This window comes from Rattus rattus, chromosome 1 (genome assembly GCF_011064425.1).
Source record: "Rattus rattus isolate New Zealand chromosome 1, Rrattus_CSIRO_v1, whole genome shotgun sequence".
NCBI classification, from domain to species: Eukaryota; Metazoa; Chordata; class Mammalia; order Rodentia; family Muridae; genus Rattus; species Rattus rattus.
The window spans coordinates 118,752,272-118,777,530 of NC_046154.1; the positions used below are offsets into that span (position 1 = coordinate 118,752,272).

Sequence of the window (25,259 nt, forward strand, 5' to 3'; positions counted from 1 at the left end):
GCTTTCATTCTGAAGCCCATACCCAAGGATTCCAGCAAGTGACAGCCCGGGGGTACGCTGTCTGCTGAGAGAGTAACTTCAGCATTCTGATTCGTTATGTGGTTAATTGTATCTTTGTGAGTTTTTAAAGAGAGGAAAGAAACCTTGAAGGAGTTTTTCAATATCTGTAATTTCCATTTTAACCTCACTTCTGTGATCTAGGCAATAAACAAAACCAAAACCAGCCTTCCTATCCCCAAATCTGATTTTTGTGCATGCATTTTTTCTCAAAAATAAAAATTCTTCCAAAATCTTGTGGATGCTACAGTTCAGAATCAACAAATGAAGCAACCAAATATGTATGTCACTTTCTTCCATTAACGTGACTTTAAATTAGGGATGGTTAAAAGGAAATCTGTGCTTCCTTAGAGATACTCATTCTTGTGCCCATCTTCCAACTGTCTGCTTTTACACACAGTGAGATGTGTGCCCTCTTCTCTGAAGCTCAAACCCCTTCAGCTTTTACTGCATGAGTATTTCTTTCTTCACATGCCTTTTGTCACCCAAACTGGAAATCCTAGACTGCTCCATGACTTTTGTGATCCCGGCTCAGTTTTTTTTGCTTTGGCCTCTAAGATCGTTCACAAATGTGCTACCATATCTTCTGGTTGGCACTGATATCCCTGAGGTCTGCATTCTTCCCGTTGCAGTAATTTAACCCCATTCCCTACTTGTGATTATCATTGCAACAATGTTGAACATGTCTACAAAATAATGTCTTTCCCTAAAATCTCATATCGCTTTCTATCTCCTAGTGGCTTTTTTCTTATCTCCTTTATGTACACTGTCTTACTGTATCCCAAGGACAGAACACCTTGTTACCTCCAGTTCTCTGTCTCCTGGGTTCATTCTTCTGGATATTCTGCAGGTATTTGAACAGAACTCATGCCAAAGACCAGGAGTCGCCCTAAAATGTCCCCTCCACTGTGGCCAGCATGCAATGTCACTGTCCTACATGCACTGCCGTGTTTCTTGTTACCTCTCTCTGTTTCTATTCCTATAATACCACCTTCTAATCCAGGCCCTTGTTACTTCCAGACTAGAGAAACTGCTTGCAAGATAATGAACTTCATAGTTGTTCCTGTTCTTCCTCCAATGTTCTTGTTGATTTTAAAATGTAATTTTCAATCCTTTAACTGTTCCCCCAAATAGCAAACTCATTTTACTATACTCTTGCTTAAAACCATTCACTGTTTGATAGTTCTTTTTGCCTTTGGCGTAATGTTCATTCCCCTTAATTTGACACGCAAAGACTGTGTAGGTCTTATCACACAACAATTCTTATCTCTTTGACATGATTTTACCGTTGAATTGTTGACCGCTCAAGTGCTGTGCTACAATCCTTGGGAACGTTGTACGTTTCCTTAAAACTCTGTGTGGACCCCCTTTCACGTGGGCTGTTTTTCCTATTGTCATCTTTTGAGTTATTAACACTCTAAGTACTTGGCTTACACATGTTTCTTTTTCCCACAGCTGACCGGGTAGCGTGCTCAGTTCAAGCTGGATGCCCTCCTTAATTGTGAGCCTTCTGCTGGGAGGCTAGTCACAATGTACCATGTTGATTAATCTATCTTCTCCTGTATTGATTTGTTTATCTCCCGGTGACATAGGCTCATAACCCAAAGTCACCTGACCTTAAGTGACATGGCCGTTTTTGCCCTTCACTCCTAGTCTGTGAAGTAGATACGGTATCCTTTATGCAAATCACCTCTTGGTACTGTTGAGGGATTTGATGTCTCCTACAACACAGATCCCACACCAGTAAATGCTCAAGAAACAAGAGTCAGCATGGCGGGACATTTTTCCACTGCTTACATGCTAAGTAAGCAACAGTGAATTTTTAAGCTCATGGTGACTGAGGCCAGCATTATTAGTTCCTGATGATGGCTATATTTCTGTGCCCCTCCCTACTATAATTCTAGCTTACTAAGAAACTTCCCCAAAGAACAATATAAAATTATTCATGAGCCTCAGATATTATGCATACAATTGATTATGAAAATGTACCAGTAACCTAATTGTAGAATTCCTCTGCTATATAGCACAAAAATATTTAAATAATGTCTTCTAAGACTGCCAGAATTAGAACATATTTTTCCTTATGTTTTTGAATTGCTTATAATACTTTTTTTATTTAATCCCCATGTATAAAATGTATATTTTTATTAGCATATGAATATATAGTTATTTAAGGCTATTCAGAAGTATTTACATGTTTGTATATAAATATGACTTTATATATTTTTGTGTGTATAAATATATCACTCTATGTATTTATACACACAAAATACCTGGCTTACATTATTTTATCACATAATAAATAAGTCTAATCTACATGATCAATGAAATGCTTATTTTCTTCCTTAACAATTTGACTTTATCCTATCAACCCCTATGTAGTATTGAGAAAACTCATAGTTCCTTTATATTCATGATAAACATAATTTATTTTCATGCATGACTCATTCGAAGGCTATTAGAAGTTGGGCTGTATCTGTTTGTTTTAACCTGCTCCAGCCCCCCTCCATATATTCATGCTAGAGCCCTTTAATGTTGCTTCCTTGACTCCTAGAAGACAGCCCTTCCCTGCTGCATCAGGTCGGGTAGTCACATAATATCTTGATTTATAACTAGGTTGTAATCCAAATAGGAAACAGGTGGAATCACAACTGGGTATGGTGCCTTGGATATTAATGGCTTGGCTCAGCCGTGGAATTTCTAAAGCTGTATACACTTTTTTTGTCTTAATTATGCATTCATTAAAAGCTTTTATACCCAACAGAATAAAGTAAATATTTTTTGATCTCCATAGTGTGCTCCCAGACTGTAGATTTGCACAGCAGGGTCTTGATAATCTGAATAAATTGTATTTCCCCAAGGACTTTATCTTTCAAATAAGGTCATAAAGAAATGCAGCTCCCCCATCCTTGAATCGCTCAATGTGCCTTTTCTGCCCCAGAAGCTGAGTATATTATAGTAACAGACACATGTTTGCGGTCCACTATATTGTCTCAGTCTGTTCTTCTAGCTTATCACTAAAGTTGGCTTCTTCTTCTTTTTTTTTTTCTTTTAAAGCTCAGGGACCATTTTACTAAAACTTGAGTGAAAAAAAACAGAGGAAAGACCAGCTGTTCAGCTGCAGGGGAGAGCAACATGGCGAACAGGAAGAGAGAAAGGAAGCCTTTTGACACTGGCTCCCAAAAGCAGGCAGCTACCTGCTAGAGATCTACATATAGTTGCTCCAGAGATGGAGGGTCTTTAGACACAGCAAGAGAGCCTAGAGGGTCAGGGAAAGCTTTATTAAGATCTGGTGATTTCCAAACGAGAAATAGAAAATGTAAAAGTGACCCTTTTTTAGTTAGAAAGACAGGCAGGCTCAACAGTGAAGCTCTACGGGCAAGGACTGGTAAATTTATACACACGAGTTTAACATGGCAGCTGTGATTTTTTGAGGACTCTTACGGATAAACCAAACTTTGTTAGACAGTCACCATTTCCTTCCTTTCACCCAGTGAGAGGGTAAAATGAGTAGAAGAGGTAAAGCTCTAGCTGAAGCACCCTGGGCAGCAATTTGACAGGAAATGACTGTCCCCATAGCTGCTGGATGTTGGACACCAGTCCGTGGATAGCACTGGGCATGTGTTTTCAGAACACTCTCCATATTTCCAGAAAGTGTTAGCACGTTTCCGAGTTTTTAGATATGAAAATTTGACTCGAGATATTGTCCACTGGCCTGGGCCTACTTCAAATCCTGTTCTTCTGCTAAGATTCCAAACTAAAGATGCCTGATGCCTGTGTGGCCCAGTGAAGAAGACAGGACATATAAATTTGCATAAACAACTGAACTTGTAATATTTTTGAGTCATTCAGAAGACGTACTGCAGCAGCCCGCCTCTGTTGATCTCAGGCGGGCATGCTACTATGTTTATTTGTTATATGGGAACTCCATTACCTAGATAGCATGGTAAGATAATTTCTTGAGCTTAGATCAAGGACTGACATCGTGTTTCTCATTATTAAGTTATGCATATAGCCAAGCTGTTATTTCTTTCTATGACACTCATGGAGATGCCTTACAACTTGCTTTCTTTTTTAATTCATAATACAACAAATATTTTTCAGTTCCAACCAGTGTAGATTAGGATATTGTAGCATTTGCAAATCCTAAGGTGGGAAGAGTTATTCTCTGCTACCAGTGATTCCTGACTTCCAGTTTTACAATGGTGGGGCAGTGACACATCTGCGCGTTGACCTGCCGAGGCTAGCCATTCCCACTGTGATGTGCTGTAGTGATGCTGTAAAGCGGTGCTGAGACAGAGCTCCCAGTTAGCCTCACAATCTCTAGGGTCAACAAACCATACTCTGCAGAACACTGGTACAAAGCTAGGAGCTTTGTCAATTAAATATATAGTGTCTATTTTCAACATAACACAGATTTATGAAGATGTAACCCAACCACAAGTATTTGAATTTGGTCAGTAACAAAGTGTCTCAGCTACTTACTGAATCGTACTTGGCACTGGGTCTCAATAAGCAGCTGACATATTTTAATTACTTTGAGTTATCATAACTGCCAACCAAGTCATGCTTGTTTTATATAGAATATTGTGCTATTTGGGATAGTCTTGAGTCATTTTATACTTTCTTTTTTTTTTAATCTTTATTAACTTGAGTATTTCTTATTTACATTTCGATTGTTATTCCCTTCCCGGTTTCAGGCCAACATCCTCTAGCCCCCCCTCCCTTCTATAGGGCCTTCCCCCATCCTCCCCCATTACCACCTCCCCCAACAATCACCTTCACTGGGGTTCAGTCTTGGCAGGACCCAGGGCTTCCTCTTCCACTGGTGCTCTTACTAGGATATTCATTGCTACCTATGAGGTTGGAGCCCAGGGTCAGTCCATGTATAGTCTTTGGGTAGTGGCTTAGTCCCTGGAAGCTCTGGTTGCTTGGCATTGTTGTTCATATGGGGTCTCAAGCCCCTTCAAGCTTTCCAGTTCTTTCTCTGAATCCTTCAACGGGGATCCCATTCTCAGTTCAGTGGTTTGCTGCTGGCATTCGCCTATGTATTTGCTGTATTCTGGGTGTGTCTCTCAGGAGAGATCTACATCCGGTTCCTGTCGGTCAGCACTTCTTTGCTTCATCCATCTTATCTAGTTTGGTGGCTGTATATGTATGGGCCACATGTGGGGAAGGCTCATTTTATACTTTCTTGATTTCTACCAAGGGTGACCTTTCAGCACAGAAAAAAAAAGTGTGTGAAATATTATTCAGCATGCTCATCTTAGAGGTAAAAATTGTGAAAGTCAAAAATGGTCCTTCTGTTTATTTTATCTAACCTTGAGTAATATTTAGTATTAGCCTCAATCCAAGCCATACTTTTGCACATTGATAGTATGGGTGATTGGTGCTTATTTTTCTTTCACAAGTCAGTGACATTCTTAGAACTAAATGAGGGCACAAGAGAAATAGCTGTTATTCAGGCACTGTGTCACGCAGGTGTCCTACTATTAAGTGAAAACAGATCTATTGGTTTTTTGAATCTTGTCAGCTAAATAGACCCCTGGATTTGAGGTATCACGTTTTGGGGCAGGAATTGGTATAGAACACAGTAGATGTCATCACACGATAACAATTTATTCCCCTGTCAGGAGTATGATTAAACTGTAGTGCTTGGTGGATAAAGAGCGATTGACAGGCCAGGGAGCCTTCGGAGTAGCCAAAGCTCGATAGCCTATTCTTTTGAAACATGGCTCACCACCTGTCAGCTTGTATTGCAGTTGGTCCAGAGGCCACATCCTTTCATGGTGGCACACAGGACCTGAGCCGTGGCTCCTGGGCAGTGTGTGTCAGACTCCAGATTGCATAATTTTACCATCCAAGAAGATCAGTGGGATGTAAGTGAATCTGGGTGCCACTATCTAATGGATAGGCTCACAGTTACTTTGAATTATAGAGCAAAGTTGTATAAATGTCATTATCAGCTTAACTAAAATATTAAGAAATGCATGAAAGTTTGGCCAATTACACCATTACTTGAAACCCATGAAAAAAGCATTACAGAGGCCAAGATGGCAATTCTCTTGTTGTCTCCCCTGTTTGGGGAAGGTGGCAGGAAGGCAACATGGTCAATCATACATCTTAGACCCTCTTGCTTCCTGCCACCATGTCTTAACCATATAACCATTTGCCTTGACGAGGTAATTACATTGACTATATATAACACAAACTAAGACAGTGTATAGCTTCTTGTAGATTTTTCCCTCTTAGACTTTCCCAAGTTAATCTTGACAATAACTCTATTAAGGATCTCACAGGAATGAGGCATACAAAAGACCAAATGTGGGAAATACGTAAGTTTTAAGAATTATTGAAATTGAAAGAGTAGGACTTATTCTATAGCTAGTAGAGTGTTGGGAGCACACTTTGTGGCTGTTCTGTAATTTAACTTGCCGTTCATATCATAAGAAACAAATAGAAGGGAAAAGAGAAGCCAAAATAGCCCTGAACCAAGGAAAATAAATATTATTTAAAAATATTCCCCAAAGAACAACAATGTGTGCACCATAATTCTGGATAAAAGCTAAATTTCAAGTGGGAAACAGCGTGACAGAAATCAAACCATTTTAGAAAGAAAAGAAAGGCTTTCTTTTACTCAAGAGACTGTCTCATTGCTGAGCTGTGATTTCCGTTCAAGCGTCGTGCCTTTACCCGTGTGCTTGGAGATTTTAAAGTCACACAATGCAAGGGAATGCAAACCATCTCATATTTAAGGTGAATATCACTTGAAAAGTGTCAAAATATTTTGGTTCAAGTAGTTGGTTAATGGAGAAATCATTCTTTCTTGGATAGAATGAAATTTGGGGCTGTTAAAATGGTTTTTTTTCCTTAAAGAAGAATACTTGCATTCTACATGTCCATTGTGTGTACTTATATTGTATTGTGCAGTACTGTCAACTTGAATTATTATTACCAGGTTCTCCACTCAGAAAATGAAGTGAACACTGGCTTTGTCTTTGAACATGTAAGAAAGCTGGAATGAGGCTGGGTGTGGTAGCTGACAGCTGTTTTCCCAAGCATTTGGGAGGCAGAGGTAGGAAGACTGTACTGGTGGCTAGCATGGGCTACATAGTGATTTCCAGGCCTAGACTTTGTAACGAAAACTTGTTTCAAAAAAGAGAGGAGGACGATGACAAGGATGGTGAGGATGAGGAGAAAAGGAAAGGAAAAAAAACTGAATTCCTACTTCATTAGAAATTAGTACCTGCTGCTTCCTAAGTCTGGAACACCTTTACTGCAGGTTCAACACATACGCATGCACGCATGCATGCACGCATGCACGCACACTGCAGTCTGTGTGAAGGTGAGAGGACACTTTGTAGTAATTGCTTCTGTTTCAGGGATTGAATGTTAGGCATCAAGCTTTTCAACAAGTTGCCATTTAGAAGCTGAGCCATCTCACCAACTCAAGCAATCTTTTAAGTCCTTACTCACTGGCCTCACCATAACTAATTAAATCATAAAACTACACATTAGAATAACATGGGGCTGAAGCTGCAGAAACAATATCCCAGACTTAGGGAGCAGCAGGTGCTGATTTCTTATAAATGAGGAATACAGGTAGATAGATAGATAGATAGATAGATAGATAGATAGATAGATAGATAGATGATAGGTAGGTAGGTAGATTAATAGATGATAGATGGATGATAGGTAGGTAGATTAACAGATGATAGATAGATGGATCATAGGTAGTTAGGTAGATAGGTAGATAGATAAATAGATGATAGGCAGGTAGATAGACTAATAGATGATAGGTAAATAGATATTAGATAGATAGATAGATAGATAGATAGATAGATAGATAGATAGATAGATAGATAGATAGATAGACAGACAGATAGACAGGCAGACAGGCCGATCTTTGAAACACTGCAAGGACTGGCCCTTGCCTGTCTCTAGTTACTGTGTATTACAGTGTCTGTTGTGTTTCTCCTTTTTGCTGTGAATGTGTGATGTTGTCACAGTTGTAGTCAAGCCAGTCTAGTTAGTGTTGCTGCTTTGTGGAATGAGAAGCTCGGTAGGATTCTGATCATGATAGACGGTGCAGTTTCCTGAGTTTTAAGTTTTCCCTATAAGCAAATGAGAATCCGTAACTGAGCTTTTAAAAATTCTTTTAAAAAGCTTTGCATATATATATATATGTATATATATATGTATATATATATGTATGTATATACATACAACTGGTGGGCAACTGACTATATATGTATATACATATAAATACACACATACACACACACACACATATATATATATATATATATATGAATGAAATGACTTTATAGAACAGTTGTTAGAGATGATGGGCCCAAGAAATTTATAGACATAAGCTTTGGTTCTGGCTACTTTCTCTGAAATTGGGGTGTTGGTGGGAGCTACAGCCAAGCCTTCTCCATCTCTGATGGTGTTTTTAATTTGGTTTTCATTAAGTTGGCAAATTAGGAAGTTCTGAGATTGCAAATGGTGAATTCTTACCTAAGCCTCAAAGATATATATTTGTGTTTGTTTATATATCTTACAGTTCTACTTACATTGACTTTATCATCTGTTATTAAATATATATCTAAGTATTTTTATTGTTTTTGGATATCATTTATTTATTCTTTTAAATTTTATATATGGCTTCAATTTATCTTCAGCCCTTCACCCCCAATTCTCCCCTCTGACTCCTTCCAGGAACCCCTAACATATCATCTTCCCAGTTTTGTATGCCTCCCTTTTATTAAAAAATTTCTAGATTTTAAACAGTTTATAGTCCGGTCAGATTGTTACATAAATGGAGAATTGAAAGTTTGATAGCAGAATAGGAATGGTAATGTTTGATAGTTACTGATGATAAATGACATAAAGTAAATGTTACTAAGGAAGAATGGGTGGGAGTGGACAATTGACTAGATATAAGAAAATATAGGTGAGTAAGGGAACTCATGATACGGAAATCTAGATGTAACCGTTCTCCAAGGGAAGAGCTGAGACTTGATTCAGCACTCGTTGCTCTTGCAGAAGACCTGGGTTCAGTTATAACTACAGTTTCAAGAGATCTGAAATCCTCTCCTAACTTCTATGGGAACTGCATAACACATGGTGTACAGACTTTCAGACACATAAAATAAAACAAATAAACTATAATTGCTTTAGAGTAATGTATGAAGAAGCAAGCTCACAGGAAACAGGTCCACTTTGGACATATTAGTGCAGTAGGCTGTGGAATGGATGGCCCATAAATGTCCCTGTATAACTGGTGAGAAAATGGATTCTGAGCTCAGGAAAAATGGCTTGGATAGTAATGTGGGTTAAAGACTCATTAAGTTATGAATTTTCCACTCAATTCTGTGTTTTCCCTTTTACTTTGTTCATCTTCTTCCTCTGCTAATGTATTTGTACACTTATTACAAGTAATGGATATTTAGATGGGCCACATTTTTTTCATTTTGACCTTGTGTCAGCGCTGTGCTGCCTCTGACATGGCTCCAGGAACAGACCTGTCCGGTGAGGTAAGGGAATGAAGAAATAACCAACAGAGACACACAAACAGGAAATCTGGGATATGGTACTCTGGGTTATCTGATGGAGAAGCCATAGGACACCAGAAGCTGCCATGCTTATTATATACCATTGAACAGAGTGAGGCTATTGCATACACTGGACACGAGGGATGATTATTGATAGAGTAAACAAGGAGTCAGGGCATATAGTGGGATCAAGGAGACTGGTCTAGCTAATGTCGGTAGGGACATTCTCTACAGGGGAGCAGTGTTCAGGCTGTAAACATCAGGGGGGAGAAAATGGTGAACACTATCTGTACACACCATCAACATCAGCACATGGTCAAGAGGAAGCCTTGGCTGCCTCTCTGAAATGATGTTGGCATTTTCCCATTGCCATGGCAGCCTTGTGTCAACACATTTAGAACTTCCTCCATGCTCCACAGTGATGAACTCTGGTTTCTGGATACCAATCCACAGTGGTTTTTACTTTCCTGGTTTTGTTCTAACAGGGCCCAATCTTCTCTATACTTTGCATGAGCCAAGTTCTGGGAAGTGCTTTTCAAAAAGTGTCTCTGTAACAGCACTGAGAGTTGGTTGAATTTTTTTTTTTATTTGTATATTGTGAATAGTAGAAATCTGGTGATGACATATATCTCCTATTAGTAGTACCATTTCTGCCTGACTATGGGGACCTATCCATCCCTTCTACCCTGAGTTGCCTCTGTGCCTGTGGTTGTTTGCCTCTAATATGATTATTCATTCATTGATTCAGTCAGTCAGTCAGTCAGTCAGTCAGTCAGTCAGTCTTCCTTCCTTCCTTCCTTCTTTTCTCTTTTTGACACATAAAATCTTATCTCTTATAAAATCTAGAATATATGCATACATATATGTGCATATATATGTAGATACACACACACATAGGGCACTGAAAACTTGTGAGTGTTATATTTATTTTTAAGAAGCAATGAAGAGGTAGAAGTCAGAGCATCATTAGTTATCTCAAGATTTTGTTTCACACACAGACAGGTACCAGTGGCCACGCCCTTTGCTGTTCATAGCACATGTCCATGTAGCATTCTTAGCTCTATTAATATAGTCCTGAAGAAAATATAAAAGTTACTTTCAAAGGAAATGTGGTGGGGCTGAGAAGATGGCATGGTTGGTAAAATGCTTGGTATACAAGACTGTGGACCTGAGTTTATATCCCCAATACCCAGATAAAAATGGGGCATGGTAAACTATATCTGTAACTGCAGTGTTATAGGAAAGTCAGGCGGCCAGTCTTTCCACAACCCTGTCTCAAAAAACAAGGGGAAAGAGCTCAAAAAAAGACACATGGCATGAACATCTGGCCTCCACAAGCATACACATGCACACACATGTGCCCACATACATGAATATACCCACATAATCATGTACATACATCTCTCTCTCTCTCTCTCTCTCACACACACACAGACACACACACACACACACACACACACACACACACACACACACAAAGATTTTTCAAAGGCACTGGGAGATGACTTAGTGGTTAGAGTGCTTTTCTGAGAAGCATGGGTACTGGAGTTTAGGTTTCTAGGCACACGTAAATGCCAGATGGAGGTGGCAGCCTGTCTGTTTCTCCAGTCTTAGAAAGTAGAGACAGGATGCCTGAGCGAGCTGACTAGGAGGAAGACTAGTCACATTGGTGGGTTAAGGGTTTGATTGAGAGAGACTGCTTTGATGAAGAAGATGGAAGTTTGATGCAGGATCATCCCCAAGCCCATAACCTTATGATCCCCAACATAACCTTAAGCCTCCATATGCATACACATGCGTACATATATAGGCAATCACCCACAAACACACATGCAATCATTCATCAATGCCTGTGCAAACTACACATATGCTAGAATGAAAGACAATAAAAATAAAAATTGCAAAAATTGTTTTTGGTTTTTAAAGGGGAGGATAGAGAGAGAAGGTGAGATGGAGAAAGAGAAAGAAAGAGAAGCATAAATTGGGTGGGTAGGAAGAGGGGAAGGATCTGGGAGGAGTAAGAGAAAACATTATCAAATTATATTATACAAAAATTAAAAAGAGGAAAAGAAGAGTTATTCAAGATCCCCTCATTAAACTCATTTTATAAATTACCTGCACTTTTGAAGTCGACTTTTCAAGTTGTGGGTTTTCAAGTAACTGGAAGAGACCTAGAATAGCTGTGTTAGGATAGAAAGACCGCTAGCAAAGTGAATCCAGTTACCATTCCATACTCAAGTCATGCTTTCTTCACTCGCTCCGTACCTCTCCCATCTCCTTAGCACCACAGTTATTTCTGCTTCTGCCCACTCCCGTCTTTGTGCCACAGTGCTAGCCACTGAATCAGAATCCTGCTCCCCTCCAAGAGTTGACAGGGTTTGGAAGAATAGCAGAGTAATACTCTGGGAAGCCAAAAATATTTTTTAGGGCTCCAAATTAGGTGAACTTGCTTCAGAGATGTATTTCGTTCCAAAGATGTGCTGAAGTGCACACTGGAATCTCCTACCCTCTTCAGCCAGCCTGGTACTTACCAATCCTAAGAAGTAAACACTGGAGAACAATTTTAAGAAGTTTTGAAAACTTGGTTCAGTAACTCCTATATTCCTTCGCTAAAATGCGAATAAGAATCCAGGGTTATTTGAGTGAAAGCATGAATGGAACCGCACCAACTTGCATCGTAGTAGACGTCAGTGGTCATCTGTTTTGATAAAAGGCATTTTGAAAAATAAGCATTTAGTGCTTTCAGACTTAACAGAAAGTTCTCCTTCCCTGCTCTACCAGATTAATGTATTTCTGTCTTGGTTTCCCTCTGAAAAGCTTCTTATTGTGGAACACTGCGATTAATATAGAGAACCACAACTGGTCAGCATGGAGAGACTAAGACTATGGCATGATCAGCTTTAAATGGGACATCTGTATCACACCCTCCTTTAAAGCGATCATCACGGAAGAGGGGGAGGAGAGGTTGTTAGAGCCCGTGCCTGTGAATGTCTGCAGTGACACTGTTTCCTGGACATGACAGGGTTCTTACACACGTGAACTCACAGCAGCGATAACTGTCTGCACAAGACCTAGACAAGATCAAACTGGCCAGAACCCTAGTGTGGATAGGAAAGGGGCCCATGAAGTTGCATCCTCAAATTAGGCTCAACTGAAAATTACTGTCTGCTAGGGGAGGGAGAATCAGTTATTTTTATGGATGTGTTGCCTAAGAGGGCGCATATGCTCCAGGAGGTCGTCCTATACCAAAGCAGATACAGGCAGTACTAAGTGGACTCTTACTTTAACAAAAATATATGAACATATGAACTCGTGATATATAGGATCCCACAATATTTGAGAATTAAAGTAAAAATCAAATTTTAAAAATACTCATTTAAACTCTCAAATATTATCAATATACATGTTATAATAGAATTAAATATTGCTAGAGTTGATAGTCTTAGGAAAACTAGGAAAAAGAGATATGTCAAGTTGAATCAGTCTATAGAAGAAATGGTTGTGTCATAGGATCCTCTAGACCTGCTCTTCCAAACACTGCCCACATATTAGTGATTATAAAGTAGGAATGGGGAGAATGTAGATACTGCCATTCCTATCACACTTATAGGAAGCTTCCTATCAGATGTGCCACCCTGACTCTCACAGGGCACAGAAATCCCTTGGGAGGTGGAGAGCTGCACCTTCCTGGCTCTAGTTTCCCCAGAGGCCTGGCTATATGTTTGAGAGCATGGCACGCAGATGTTCAGAATGGTAGGAGGAGGGGGAGTGTCATTGGTGTTCTGGATGTTCAAGGCTAACAAAACAAGGTCCATGTTTAGGTGGATTTCGCATATAAATATTCAAGACATGAGTCTTTTCTGTGACATTTATCCATTTGCTAAGATTTGCATGTAAATTTCATCTTCCAATTCCATTAAGACAGGATGGGTTGTTTTTATGTACAGATGTACTTAGATTAAAAAGTTTCAGAAACAATTTGAAGTCAGTGTGTCTTTTATTTTGTGTTTCGTCCTTAATCCCCACTTAACTGTTCCTGTATTACCACTAGTAGACAAAGAGCTAAATGAAACAACAGGAAAGGTAGAACACTTAACTGTCCTTGTATTGGTCCAGGTTCTCTGGAGGATAGATAGAACTGATAGAATACACACACACACACACACACACACAGATATACATATACATATATATGTATGTAGTAGTATATTATTTATAATATAATATAGTATACTATATATAATAAATTCCCTTTGTATTATAACTATATAAATGTATATATTTATTATATATTTATTATAGTCTTTATATAATAGTCTATATTATATTATATTAATTTATATGTTTATATATAAAGGAGATTTATTAGAATGGCTTTCAGTTTATGCTCCACCTACTCCAACAATGGCTGTCTACCAGTGGAAAGTCCAAGATTCCTATAGTTGTTCAGTCCACAAGGCTGGATGTCTCAGGTAGTCTTCAATAAAGAGCAGAATCCCAAAGAAGTAGGCTCTAATGCCAGTGAAAGAAGAGCTAGAGAACACAGCCAAAGAGCAAAAGCTTCTTTCCTTCCTGTCCTTCATATAGGCTGCCATGAGAAGGTGAGGCCCAGATTTAACGTAGTCCTTCTGACCTCAAATGACTGAGTTAGTTAAAAATCTCTCACAAATGTGAGATTTCGTTAATCCCAGATGCAGTCAATTTTACTAGCGACAATAACCACCACAGGGTTTATTAGTGAGGGTTTCCAAAGGTTTTCAAAAGACCGTAAAGGAGCATTTCACCCTACAAAACCAGAGTCCTTTCAGGAAACCCTAAATCTTAAAGTTGCTTTTAAGACTATGGATTTGGGGGCTGGCGAGACGTCACAGTGGTTAAGAGCACTGTCTGCTCTTCCCGAGGAACCAGGTTCCATTTCCAAGCACCCATGTCTTATGAGTTGGCAACTCACCACTGTCTATAACTCCAGTTCCAGGGCATCCTTCATATATTCAGGTAAAACACCAGTGCACATGAAATAAAAATAAATAAATTTTTAAAAAGAATATGGATTTAGAGAAGGGAAAATTATAAAAACTTAGAGCTTTATAATTGGTGGAACGGGAGAATGGTCTTAAGATTAATGACCCCATCCCCCCACCCCCACCCCATCCCCCGCTGCCTATTACAAAAGCAGTGGTGAGTGGACTTAATTTCTGGCCTGTTCTTTGTGAATTTCTAAGAGTGTTTTTTTGTTTGTTTATGTTTTTGGCACCCAGGAACTAAATAGCTTTAATTACTTGGATCTGTACAGACTTGCTGACCTCTTTCACCTCACTTTGTTGGAGAAGGCAGTGATTGATTTCCTAGTGAAGCATCTCTCAGAGCTTCTGAAGAGCCGCCCAGAGGATGTTCTCACGCTGCCCTACTGCCTGCTGCAGGAGGTGCTGAAGAGTGACCGCCTGACCTCCCTGAGTGAGGAGCAGATCTGGCAGGTAAGGGCAAGGTGACTGACCTAGGAAGGCGGGGCATGATGAGAAAGGGAAGGTGTCCAGAGCAGCAGCCATTGTTTGATGAGGCTTGGCTGTCAGCTCTGTTGAAGCCCTGCACCCTAGGTAGGCAAGTCACTGGTAGGTACCAGGTCTGCAGCCCAGCTTGGGACCAGGCCAGTACCGTGACTTCCTCAAACCTGGGTAAATTTTGAAAGGGAAAGACTTTTCTCTGGAAGACAAAAAAAAGTTTCTTAAGCTGCATATGAGAACAATGGTCTGTAAAGTAAATAGATTGTAAATCAATTTTATACGTATTTAAACCATGGAAACAAAAGGAATTCAGGGGTTTGGGGGAAGACCATCGGGAAATGTTTCTTTTAAAAATTATTTTAGTGAGAAAAACGTAGAAATAGCTTCTAGTAGCTCAAATAAATTTTTCCGTGTGAGTTTTTAACTAATTTGTAGGTAACTTAGTAACTTAATGGGTTTTGAAGTTGGCTAATTTTGGTGATTTAAGTTTGGATGAGGAAGAACTTGTCCACAAGTCAATGAAATGAAGGTGAGCAGGTAAATTAATACAGGTTGTCATTGATAAACACGAGTGTTCAAATATGGTTGTACTTTGGAATCTATGAGTAGAATTTTAAAATACTTGGCTTGGAATCCATTTCTGAAATTCCTACTAAGAGTGTATATGTATAGGGAATTTGGACTTCTTAAAAAGTTGGGTTTTTTTAATTTTTGAGATTATAATTACATAATTTTTCCTTCCATTTCCTCCTTCCAAACCCTCCCGTATATCTCTTTCTCTGTCAAATCTAAGACCTTTTTCTCATTAACTGTTGTTACATACATATAATGTGTACATATGTACATATATGTTCCTAAATATAATCTACTCAGTCAGTATAATGTTACTTGTATGTCTGTATGTTTTCAGGGATGAACATTTGGTATTGGATAGCCGACTTGTGTGTTCTTCCCAGGGAAAAACTATTTCTCCTGCTCTCAGCATTCCTTAATTACCTGTAGTTCTTTGCTTTGCAAGGTACCCCTACTCTCCACCTGTCATGGGTATTGTTGCTATCCTTGTTTGGGTGGTCACGTTGGTGAGACTTTGAGTATAGCTCTTGATGTTACTAGGAGACATAATTTCACAGCCAACCTCCAGATCCTATTACTCTTAGAGTCTTTCTGCCTCCTCTTTCAAAATGTTCCCCGAGCCTCAGGTATAGGAGTATTTGGTAGATGTATCTATTGTGACTGGGCTCCTCAACTCTGCATTTTGATTGGTTATGGTTTTCTGTGGTAGTCTCCATCTGATGTAAAGAGAAGTTTATTGATGAGGGGTAATGAATACACTTATCTGTGGATATAGGGAGGACTGTTCAGAGTGTAGTTAGGGGTTATGTTGGTTTAGTAAAGTAATGGTTGTAGGTTCTCCTTCAAGATCCTTGACTTCACCAGCCTTGGGTAGTTGGCTAGGATTTTAGTACCAAGTATGGTTTCCCTGTTGTTGAGTGGGTCTTAAGCTCAATTGAAGAGTTCTTGGTTACGCCTAAGGTATGTGTGCCACACTACTGCACCCTTAAGGTTAACTTGCCACACTGGTCATTGTGTGGTTCCCAAGTATCAGAGCTAGGTAGTACTGTGGGTTGCTTCCCTCTTTTGGAAGCCTGCATGTACCTTCTGGTACCATGAAAGCTAATCCTTGAGGAGGTGTTCAGGTTAGTTCCCATTCAAGGGCCTCTAGCCTTTGTGCTTTGAAGTGCACGATATCTTTAATAATAGGCATATAACTTCCACATCTGGGGGGCAACCAAGGGCAATAGAAAGAACCTGCAAGTTTTGGAAGTCTCTTGGACAATTCTAATCGACAACTCAAAAGAAGGCTTCTCATGCGTGATGCAGGGTTTTGGTTAGATGGTCTTTAGCTCTTGGAAAGAACATGGTCAGCCTTGGTGAGAAATTTTCTTTTAAACTCTTTATGTATATACATAGACTTGTGTGTATAGGTTTTGTTTATAAGGTAGATAGCTAATCATGTGATCCCTTATGACTTTTTCAGACATCCTTACTGTTATTGTAATTTCTTCCTCCTTTGCATTTATCTCCCTCTCGCCATCCCAATGTCCTTCCCCCTTTTCCATTTTGGGGACCAGTCACATGTACCTTGGTCCATTGCCCTATCCTCTACTGCTCTACCCCTTCTCTATTGTTCTCCTAACCCCTATACTGACAACAATATACTTGCAGCAACATTTTCTTATTGCAATAGAAAGCTCAGATCTCAAATGAGAGGAAGTTCTTCCTACACTATAGTGAGAAAACAAAACCTTTCCTTGGTTCATTATGCATTCACCCGAGCACTCACAAGCCTTTCCTTCTCCCCTGACTGTAGAATCTTTTCACATCCTGTCACTGCTTTGTCTAGGGGACAGAGGATGCTTTTTGTTGGAGAGTTGATTATTCAATTTAAATCCTCTTCTGTTCATCCCTAGTGACTGTCCTTGGATAATGTGCCTGAAGTCTTTGGGATCTAGAGCCCATTTTATCCCTTCTCCCTTCACTGCCTAGCACATTCTACAGCATTGTGTTTATACATCCTTGATACTTGGAATTTCAGGCCTTCAGAATAATATTAATAGTGGCTATCTGCTATACTAGGAAAAGTTCAGTGTTCTATTGGCAGACGAGGGAGTAAGCCCCTGTCTTACCAAACATATTCAGGGATCTTTTTACCACTGTTCAAAATGTGTCATCTAACACATGATTCTGCTGATGTGATAGCTTCCTCTTTCTTTGAACTTTTAGCAGCAGCAGTCCTTGTTTTTATTGGATATAGTAAGAGATTAGGGCCAGCAAAGTCACAGGCATTTGAAACCTATTGATTTAGCGCACAACAGGCCAGATGAGTCGCTGTCTCCATCTTTTAACAAAAAAAAAAAAAATCAGAACTCGGTTCTAGTTTACAGAGCAGAGCCCCCCTTCAAATCCGACACTGTCAATACCTACCATATCTCCCCACTGGTGCACAGTCTTGATTATAAAAGAAGCTATAAGAGTCAGCTATATCCTGGGCACTTCTACGAATGTTTACCAAGTTGCAGGTGCTGTTGAGGATATGGTTCTGAATGGGACTTCAGCAATCCTGTCTTATCTTTCCTGCTGTATAAACCATAGGAACTTACTATGGCCAACTCAGAGTATGAAGTAGCCAAATTCCTTCATTAAGGGGAAAAGAAACACAATGGATTCCGTCTGTCATTTTTTCTAATGCGATTGAGATTTGAAGCCACCTGTTTGTGTGACATCTGTCTGTTATCGTCACATGGTTGTAGGCACTGCCATAGATAGACACAGTAAAGTGCAGATGTCTGACTATCAGGAAAATTCCATTCTGTCTGCTTAGAAGCTATCACAATTCTCTTTCTAAAGGCTACTAGTTTTATAAAGTAGAATTTTGGAAACTGGTTTCTGCAGGCAATAAGATAGTTTGTTAGACCTGATCCCCAAAAAGGAATTAAAAGACTCCCATAAATATTATCAATTTAGGCATTCAGGAGGCAATAAGAAATTGTTTTTGCTTTATCTTAGTAAATAAGTAATTCCCTCATACTCAATAGAGAAAAATCAAATTAGACCAACTATATTGCTTCAAGTATAGTTAAGCTCATCATTTTTTTGCTGAGGTTATACTAGTAATGTAATATACCATGGAAGAATCTAATATTCAGCCCAGGGTAAAGATTGGGTCTGCCAGAGGATTAGTGTCAGGGTGCTTTATAGAAGTGAAACTTGACAGACAGGCTGGAGACAGATCTACAGAATCTCATTAAACTGCTGAATTGTTCATTACAGAACGTTCTCACTGTAATAAAGTGCTCATTGACTTTGACAAATCCCCATCCCATGTCTTAAAGAACAGTGAAGAAGAGGTGCTGAGGAAGAGAAAGGAAATTGGCACAAAGTAGGGCAGGTAATAGAAACGTGGGCGAGGGGTAGTGCTATTTGATTAATATGTGCAACGTAGCTTAGGTGAAACACGGTCAACACACAGGTTTACCCAGGTGGCTGTTTCACTGTGTTGTGATAATGTAATCTGGGACAATCCCTTCTTCCAGGAAAGGTCTAATTTTCATTATATATCAGTATGGCTCTGAAGCCTGTCATAAGAACCATTACATTATTCTCTCTGAACAAACTATTTCTTTATTTATTTACCTTTTTCTTTTTCTGTCCCTCTCCTTGATAAAGTCTGCCACAACTTGCAATGACAATTTTGTGGGTCCATGAACCATTTGATTTTTTTTTTTTTTGTGATAGGGGTTATGTATCCCCAGCTGACCTGGAACTCACTAATAGATGGGGCTGTCTGCGAATTCACAGATAGCCAATTGCCTCTGCTTCCAGAGTGGAGAGATTAAAGGTGTATACCACCTTATTCAGACAGTTTGGACTTTTAAAAACTCTTCTTTTGCTTAGACCTTCTTAGTCTGATCCAGACTGGTTTTCCTTCCTTTGGCCAATTATTTCTTGGTCCGTTGGTTGACTTCATTATGTCTTCAGAGGAAACAGATTTGAACCACAGTTGTGTGTCAAGTGTTTTATGGCCTAAAAGAACTTTAAATACATATTGTTTCAAATTTACCTCAGTATAGCTCAACACTTTGTTTTTATGTTTTGAGGACAAGGATATCTCAAGTTCCAAGTGAAAATCACCAAATTCTTATCTTCAAAGAAGGAAGAAACACAGCCAGCAAATAAATGGAGCAAGCCAGTATGGAGGAACTGGGGGGCATGCAGTCTCTCACTGTGTTACCTGGCAGATTTCTACCAGTTTGATTTTGCTTTTAGGTCAGTGAGAGCTCTTAGCTCTAACTCCGGACTTTGTAGGGTACTATTAACTATATCCTGGTAAACTCATCCTGATGAGAGAGTCCTATGCAGTCCTATGCAGGGGTCCTGCCAACGAAGATGCTGACCAAAGGGTTCAGTTTTGTTTTTTCTTTTTTGTTTATTGTTTTTTTTCCCCACAAATTCTGAGGATTAGATGCCCTACATAGGCAGCAATGGACATGCCAATAAGGCTGTGGTGATAATTATACAACATTTGTATGTGCCAGTTCATCATGTTGTCTACCTTTAATACATTTAATGCTTAGTTGTCAGAGAAATGGTTTTAAATAAATAAGCAAACAAGACAATCACGGAAGCCTGTTTGTCTTCTAATGAGAGAGAACAAAAAGAGATGTGGATTTGAGTGAATGGGAAGTTAGGGGAAGGGTAACCATATTCCTAATATACTACATGAAAAAAACAACTTTTAATAGAGAAAGAAAAACAGCATAGAATGAAATAATTCTATGCCCTTCCTACAGAAGGGCTACTTACCTCTTTCTTCTCAGAAAGGTACATTTCCTACTTGTTCAGTCACAGAGTCTGTTTTTCCTAGATTTCTCTAGAGTAGGAGGTGAATCTCTTCTATTGGAGAAAAGTTGATAGGGAAAGTTCCACAAAGCACAAGTTCCTAGCAAGCTAACAGAGAATGCAGTCTCTCTTTTCAGCATGAACTGAGCAGCTGAGACCACTGAGGTCGCTTGAGGTAGAAGATAGAGCACAGGTGTTTTAACTGTTTCTTCCCTACGACTTAGCCAAAATGGAAGAGATTTTTATTACTTTAAACTGCAAATACAGCTCTGAGAATTGTGTCTTTGTCTCTAAAATAGTAGAAACAAAAAGGATATCTTTTAGACAGATCAAGATAGCTTGGGGAAATAGGTTGAATATTTTTGACACCTGTTATGCGTTTGCCTTCATTAGGGTTTTACTGCTGTGAAGAGACACCATGGCCAAGACAACTACTATAAAGACAACATTTACTTGGGGCTGATGTACAGGTTCAGAGGCTCAGTCCATTATCATTATGACAAGAAGCATTGCAGAATCCAGGCAGGCATGGTGCCGGAGGAGTTGAGAGTTCTACATCTTGTTCTGAAGGCAAACAAGAGAGTACTGACTTCCAGGAAGCTTGGAGGAAGGTCTCAAAGCCCAACCCTACAGTGACACACTTCCTCCAACAAAGCCATACCCACTCCAACAAGGCCATACCTCTTAATATTGCCACTCCCAGGGCCAAGCATATTAAAACCACCACAGTGTTAAACATAGTGTTAGGAACTAGATTTCCCATCACCACCACCACCAAACAGACTTTAAGGTAAACTTCGAGTTACTTAATCAGACATATTCCATTTAATATTTAGGGAATTTTTATTCCCTTTAATAACCTTCTAACACTTCCTATATCTTCTCTAATAATAGTACTTTTATTCCTTTGTTAACCTTGGCATGTAGGCACTTTTTACCTATTCATAAAAATGCTATCTCCTTTGAGCTGACCAAAGTCCTGTTTACATCTATCTGTGATTATGGACTTCCAGAGGCAGAAGCTGGGCCTGCAATGTTCACATTGTATAACCATGTTGTTCTCATGCATTCCATAATAAATAATGACAATAATGTGAAGCCTTGATATTAAAATTGAGTGGATGATAAGATATGCTACCCTTATATAATGCTATATTTAGTTTTTAGGAAACATGGTATAGACAATGAGTCTGGCCTTTTAAAATCCATATTTTCTTGTATCTTATTGGAAATTTATGTCTCTGGCAAGGAGATATGGTGGTCAACAGCCTCTTCTGTGGTGCTGGTTTTTTGTTTTTGGTTTTTGACCAGATCTTCTTTAGCTTTCATCTGCACCACAGAATCCATGCATTGTGTTTCAACTTAACCATTTTCCTTAAAGGTAATCCCAGAAGGTAACCCTTCTACCCTCTCATAGTTAGAAAGTGGAGGCCATGAGTGACTTCTGCAGGTTTCACCTTATATCTCTTAGATGATAAATTGACCCAGATATACTTCTGCTCAGACATAAGCAAGGACCTCAAACACTGCAATAAATAAACTGATACATCATCATGCTTCTGATTTATACTGACTCAACGTATTTTGAGAATGCTCCTGCATTTACCACTTTTTTTTTTCAGTCCAATGATGTGAACGGAAAATTGGCAGAGCAAAGCCATAAATTCCAGTCCTCTAACTTTTGGAGTCTATCTACTCTGGCCGAGAGCCTAAAGTTATTAACGCCTGATAAACAAAATGCACCAAATATTCCTTTGCCTTTAAACAAAATTAGGAAAGGCTGGGTGTCTCTCAATGGTTGAGTTCTGGCTGTAATGAATGAGGCTCTGTGCCTACCCTCCAGTACTGAAGAAATGAAGGCCTAAGAAGACGACATTTTTAGCTGTTCTGGTTCTCGGTGTAGTTGTGCAGTGGCACCCACGGTAGAAGGAGGGTTGGCTGCTCTTTCTGCTCTGTGTCTGTCACCTCCCTAATTCTTCTGTGTTCCATGGCGCGTGCCTTAGTCATTCATTCATGACAACTAGATACTGAGGGCCTGCTGTGTCCAGCCAGATGATACTGAGCACTCTTATAGCCTGTGGTAGCATGGGTGCTGGATGCTTGGTAGTGGAAAGGACCAGCAGGTCCTGCTTTCCTGGGTGCTGTGGGTCTGACGTGGATGTTTTTGCCTCTCATTTGGGGTATATCGAAATGATGTTACTTCAACAGAAAGTGAAGTACAATTGTTTAGACATTCCCACAGCACCCGGTTCATTCATTATTTCTTTAGCAACTTGTTCACTGATGACTCCTGGTCACGTTCATAGAGTTTTGAAGATCTCTGCTCATCTCTGTCCTAGTCATGGGGTGTGCTTATATAATCCAAAAATTCCTCCAATAGAGTTTACATTCTAAACACGTAGATCTTGGTAACTTGAAATGGAGTCAGAGTCTGAGTTCTGAGACTTTTACCCCCAGAGTATAATCTTTCATTTTATCCTTGTCCATCTTTGTGCATGAGTTGTAGCATTATAGTATTGCTATATTCTTCCAGGCTAGGCATTTGCAGGGTGTATTTATGTATTACTTTCCATATGTATTTTTATTCACCAATCCCTAAGCTAATCAAATTTGTACCAGTTCTCAATTTTCTTCCCCAAACCGCCTACCGTTCCACCCAGCTAATGCAGTCGTCTCCATTCTATTAAATGTTAGTGAAGAAAATAAACACCAGCTCCTTTGCATCTCAAATCGTGCAGTCCCGAGGATGCTTCTTTTATGGGCCCCCAGCTGGACACTGAGTAATGCTGATATTTCCGGGCTTGGTGCTTGAAGATGTACTGTGTGTCCTGACCTACACGCTGCTAATTCTCAGTGAGGGCTCATCCCCAGTAGCTTGACTAGTGGCTTTGCTGTTGTTTGTCTGAGCTTTATGCCTTTGTGAGACACATGACACAGCCATTTCATAGGGACTTTGCTCTAGCTAATTCCCAGCACTAGGGCTGTATGTAGCTGTGAGGGGTAGTGATTATCAGAAATTACAAGAAAGCCAACTTGTATTCATGTGCTGCTGGTCCCATGAGTTAATGGTTTCTTTTTCCTTGCCTTTCCTTGTCTTTTTTCCTTTCCTTTTTTTTTTTTAAAAAAAGAATTGAACACAACAGAACGAGAAGGTGATTTATGAGATATGACATATTTATGTTTTCTGGTTCTAATTTTCATTGTGATTCATGTTGTTTCCAGACTGATATTTTTTGTTGTTGTTATGAGAAGAAAAAGATGACTGGAGAATATTACTTATGCATTGGTGGCCTGCAGTAATATTGCTGCTACCTGGGTTATCAGGGATTTAAAAATAAAACCCAACCGTAAGCTGTATATGAGGTAAAAACCCTCAGGGCAGGCGCAGAAGTCCACCAATAATAACAACAATAATAATTCTTACAAGCCTAGAGAGCCTTCAATTTTAATGAATTTTTACACATAATTTCATATGAATCTTTCCTTAGACTTGTTATAGAATATATGAGGCAAGTTTTGTCTAACTTTTAAGTAGTGAGAAAAGCAGAGTCTCAGTGCGAGATTCACTGATAACTATCTCTCTTTACAGTTACAGAGGTCCAATGGGGAATCTCACTGTATTCTCTCAGAATATACCAAGTATCTCCCCCCAACCAAATAAATAAAAGCAGTTCCTACATCTTCCATATCTTACATCTCACTCAATAGTAGATGAAATCGGCTGTTGATGTTTTCGGTAACTGGCTGGCATTCCTTTTAACTTCTTGTACAGCTGTGTGGGAAACGGCAAAAAAGTGACTCTGATAGCAGCAATAGCAGGATCAGTAGTAGGGTGTATTGCTGAGGGTCTTGCCAGAAAATGTGGGTCTTTGGATGGGTCCATTAAGAAGAATGGATAGAGAGTTTCAATTGCTCAGTGAGGTCCTGTACCTTCCCCAGAATGTGAGGTGGTGAAATGTATATGTCCCAGAGGGGAGGCTGATAAGGTGGAGTCACTTGCGGATTTTGTGAGGCAGTTTGGATCGGTGTAAGAGAATGCAGAGTTCCTTTACTTTTGCTGCAGTAGGTAAGGAAGACTGTGGGGAAGTCCCCAGGCTGTGGTTTCTACCTGGGACTAGAAACTGTGTAGACGAAGTAGAAATGATGAATCAGCATGTTTTCATTATACGCTCAGTGTGTTGAAACTTTAGGAATGGATGTTGTACAAGTTGACCCTTGGATAACAGCCTAGATACGGAGTTTAAGAGACAGGAAATATAATTTACAGACTTGATAAGCATCAGTGTCTTCCATGTTGTACAGGATCAGGTCACTCAAGTGGCTGGCTATGAAGTTCTTGATGGTGGGCCATGCCAGACCATCCTGATTTCCTGGCCCTGGCATTCTCACAGAGTCCATCAAAGCACGTATGTAGAGTAGCCCAGAAGCTCGAAAATATTCACATTCAATGGAAATGTCTGAAAAAGACGCGGCATGTTTGCTACTGTTATCTGCACACACCACTTCCTTCACCCTGTGACCTTCGATAAAATATAAAGATTAAGATTTGGATCACGATATATAGTGTAATGGTGGGTGCTTACCTAGAGTGCATGAGCTCTATATTCCGTCTCTACCATACAGGAGAGGGAATATGTGGGCTCAAAAATACCTGGAAATGTGATTCTGAGATCACAGTCAGTGTGAGAACCCAAAGAAAGAGATAATTCTTAGGTTCTCTGTGGGCCCATTTTGCAGAATTGCA

At 39.6% G+C, this 25,259-nt stretch overlaps 1 protein-coding gene across 4 annotated transcripts in view; it reads left to right on the forward strand.

The window, feature by feature from the left end:
- Klhl32 (kelch like family member 32) overlaps positions 1-25,259 on the forward strand; it is a 215,337-nt gene that overhangs the window by 139,390 nt on the left and 50,688 nt on the right. For 2 of the 4 annotated variants that reach the window (XM_032905088.1, XM_032905095.1), the window contains one exon: positions 14,873-15,088. The exons of the other annotated variants lie outside the window; for them this stretch is intronic. In XM_032905088.1, coding sequence (XP_032760979.1) covers positions 14,873-15,088 — 216 coding nt within the window. The remainder of the gene's footprint in view (positions 1-14,872; positions 15,089-25,259) is intronic. 4 annotated transcript variants of the gene reach the window in all.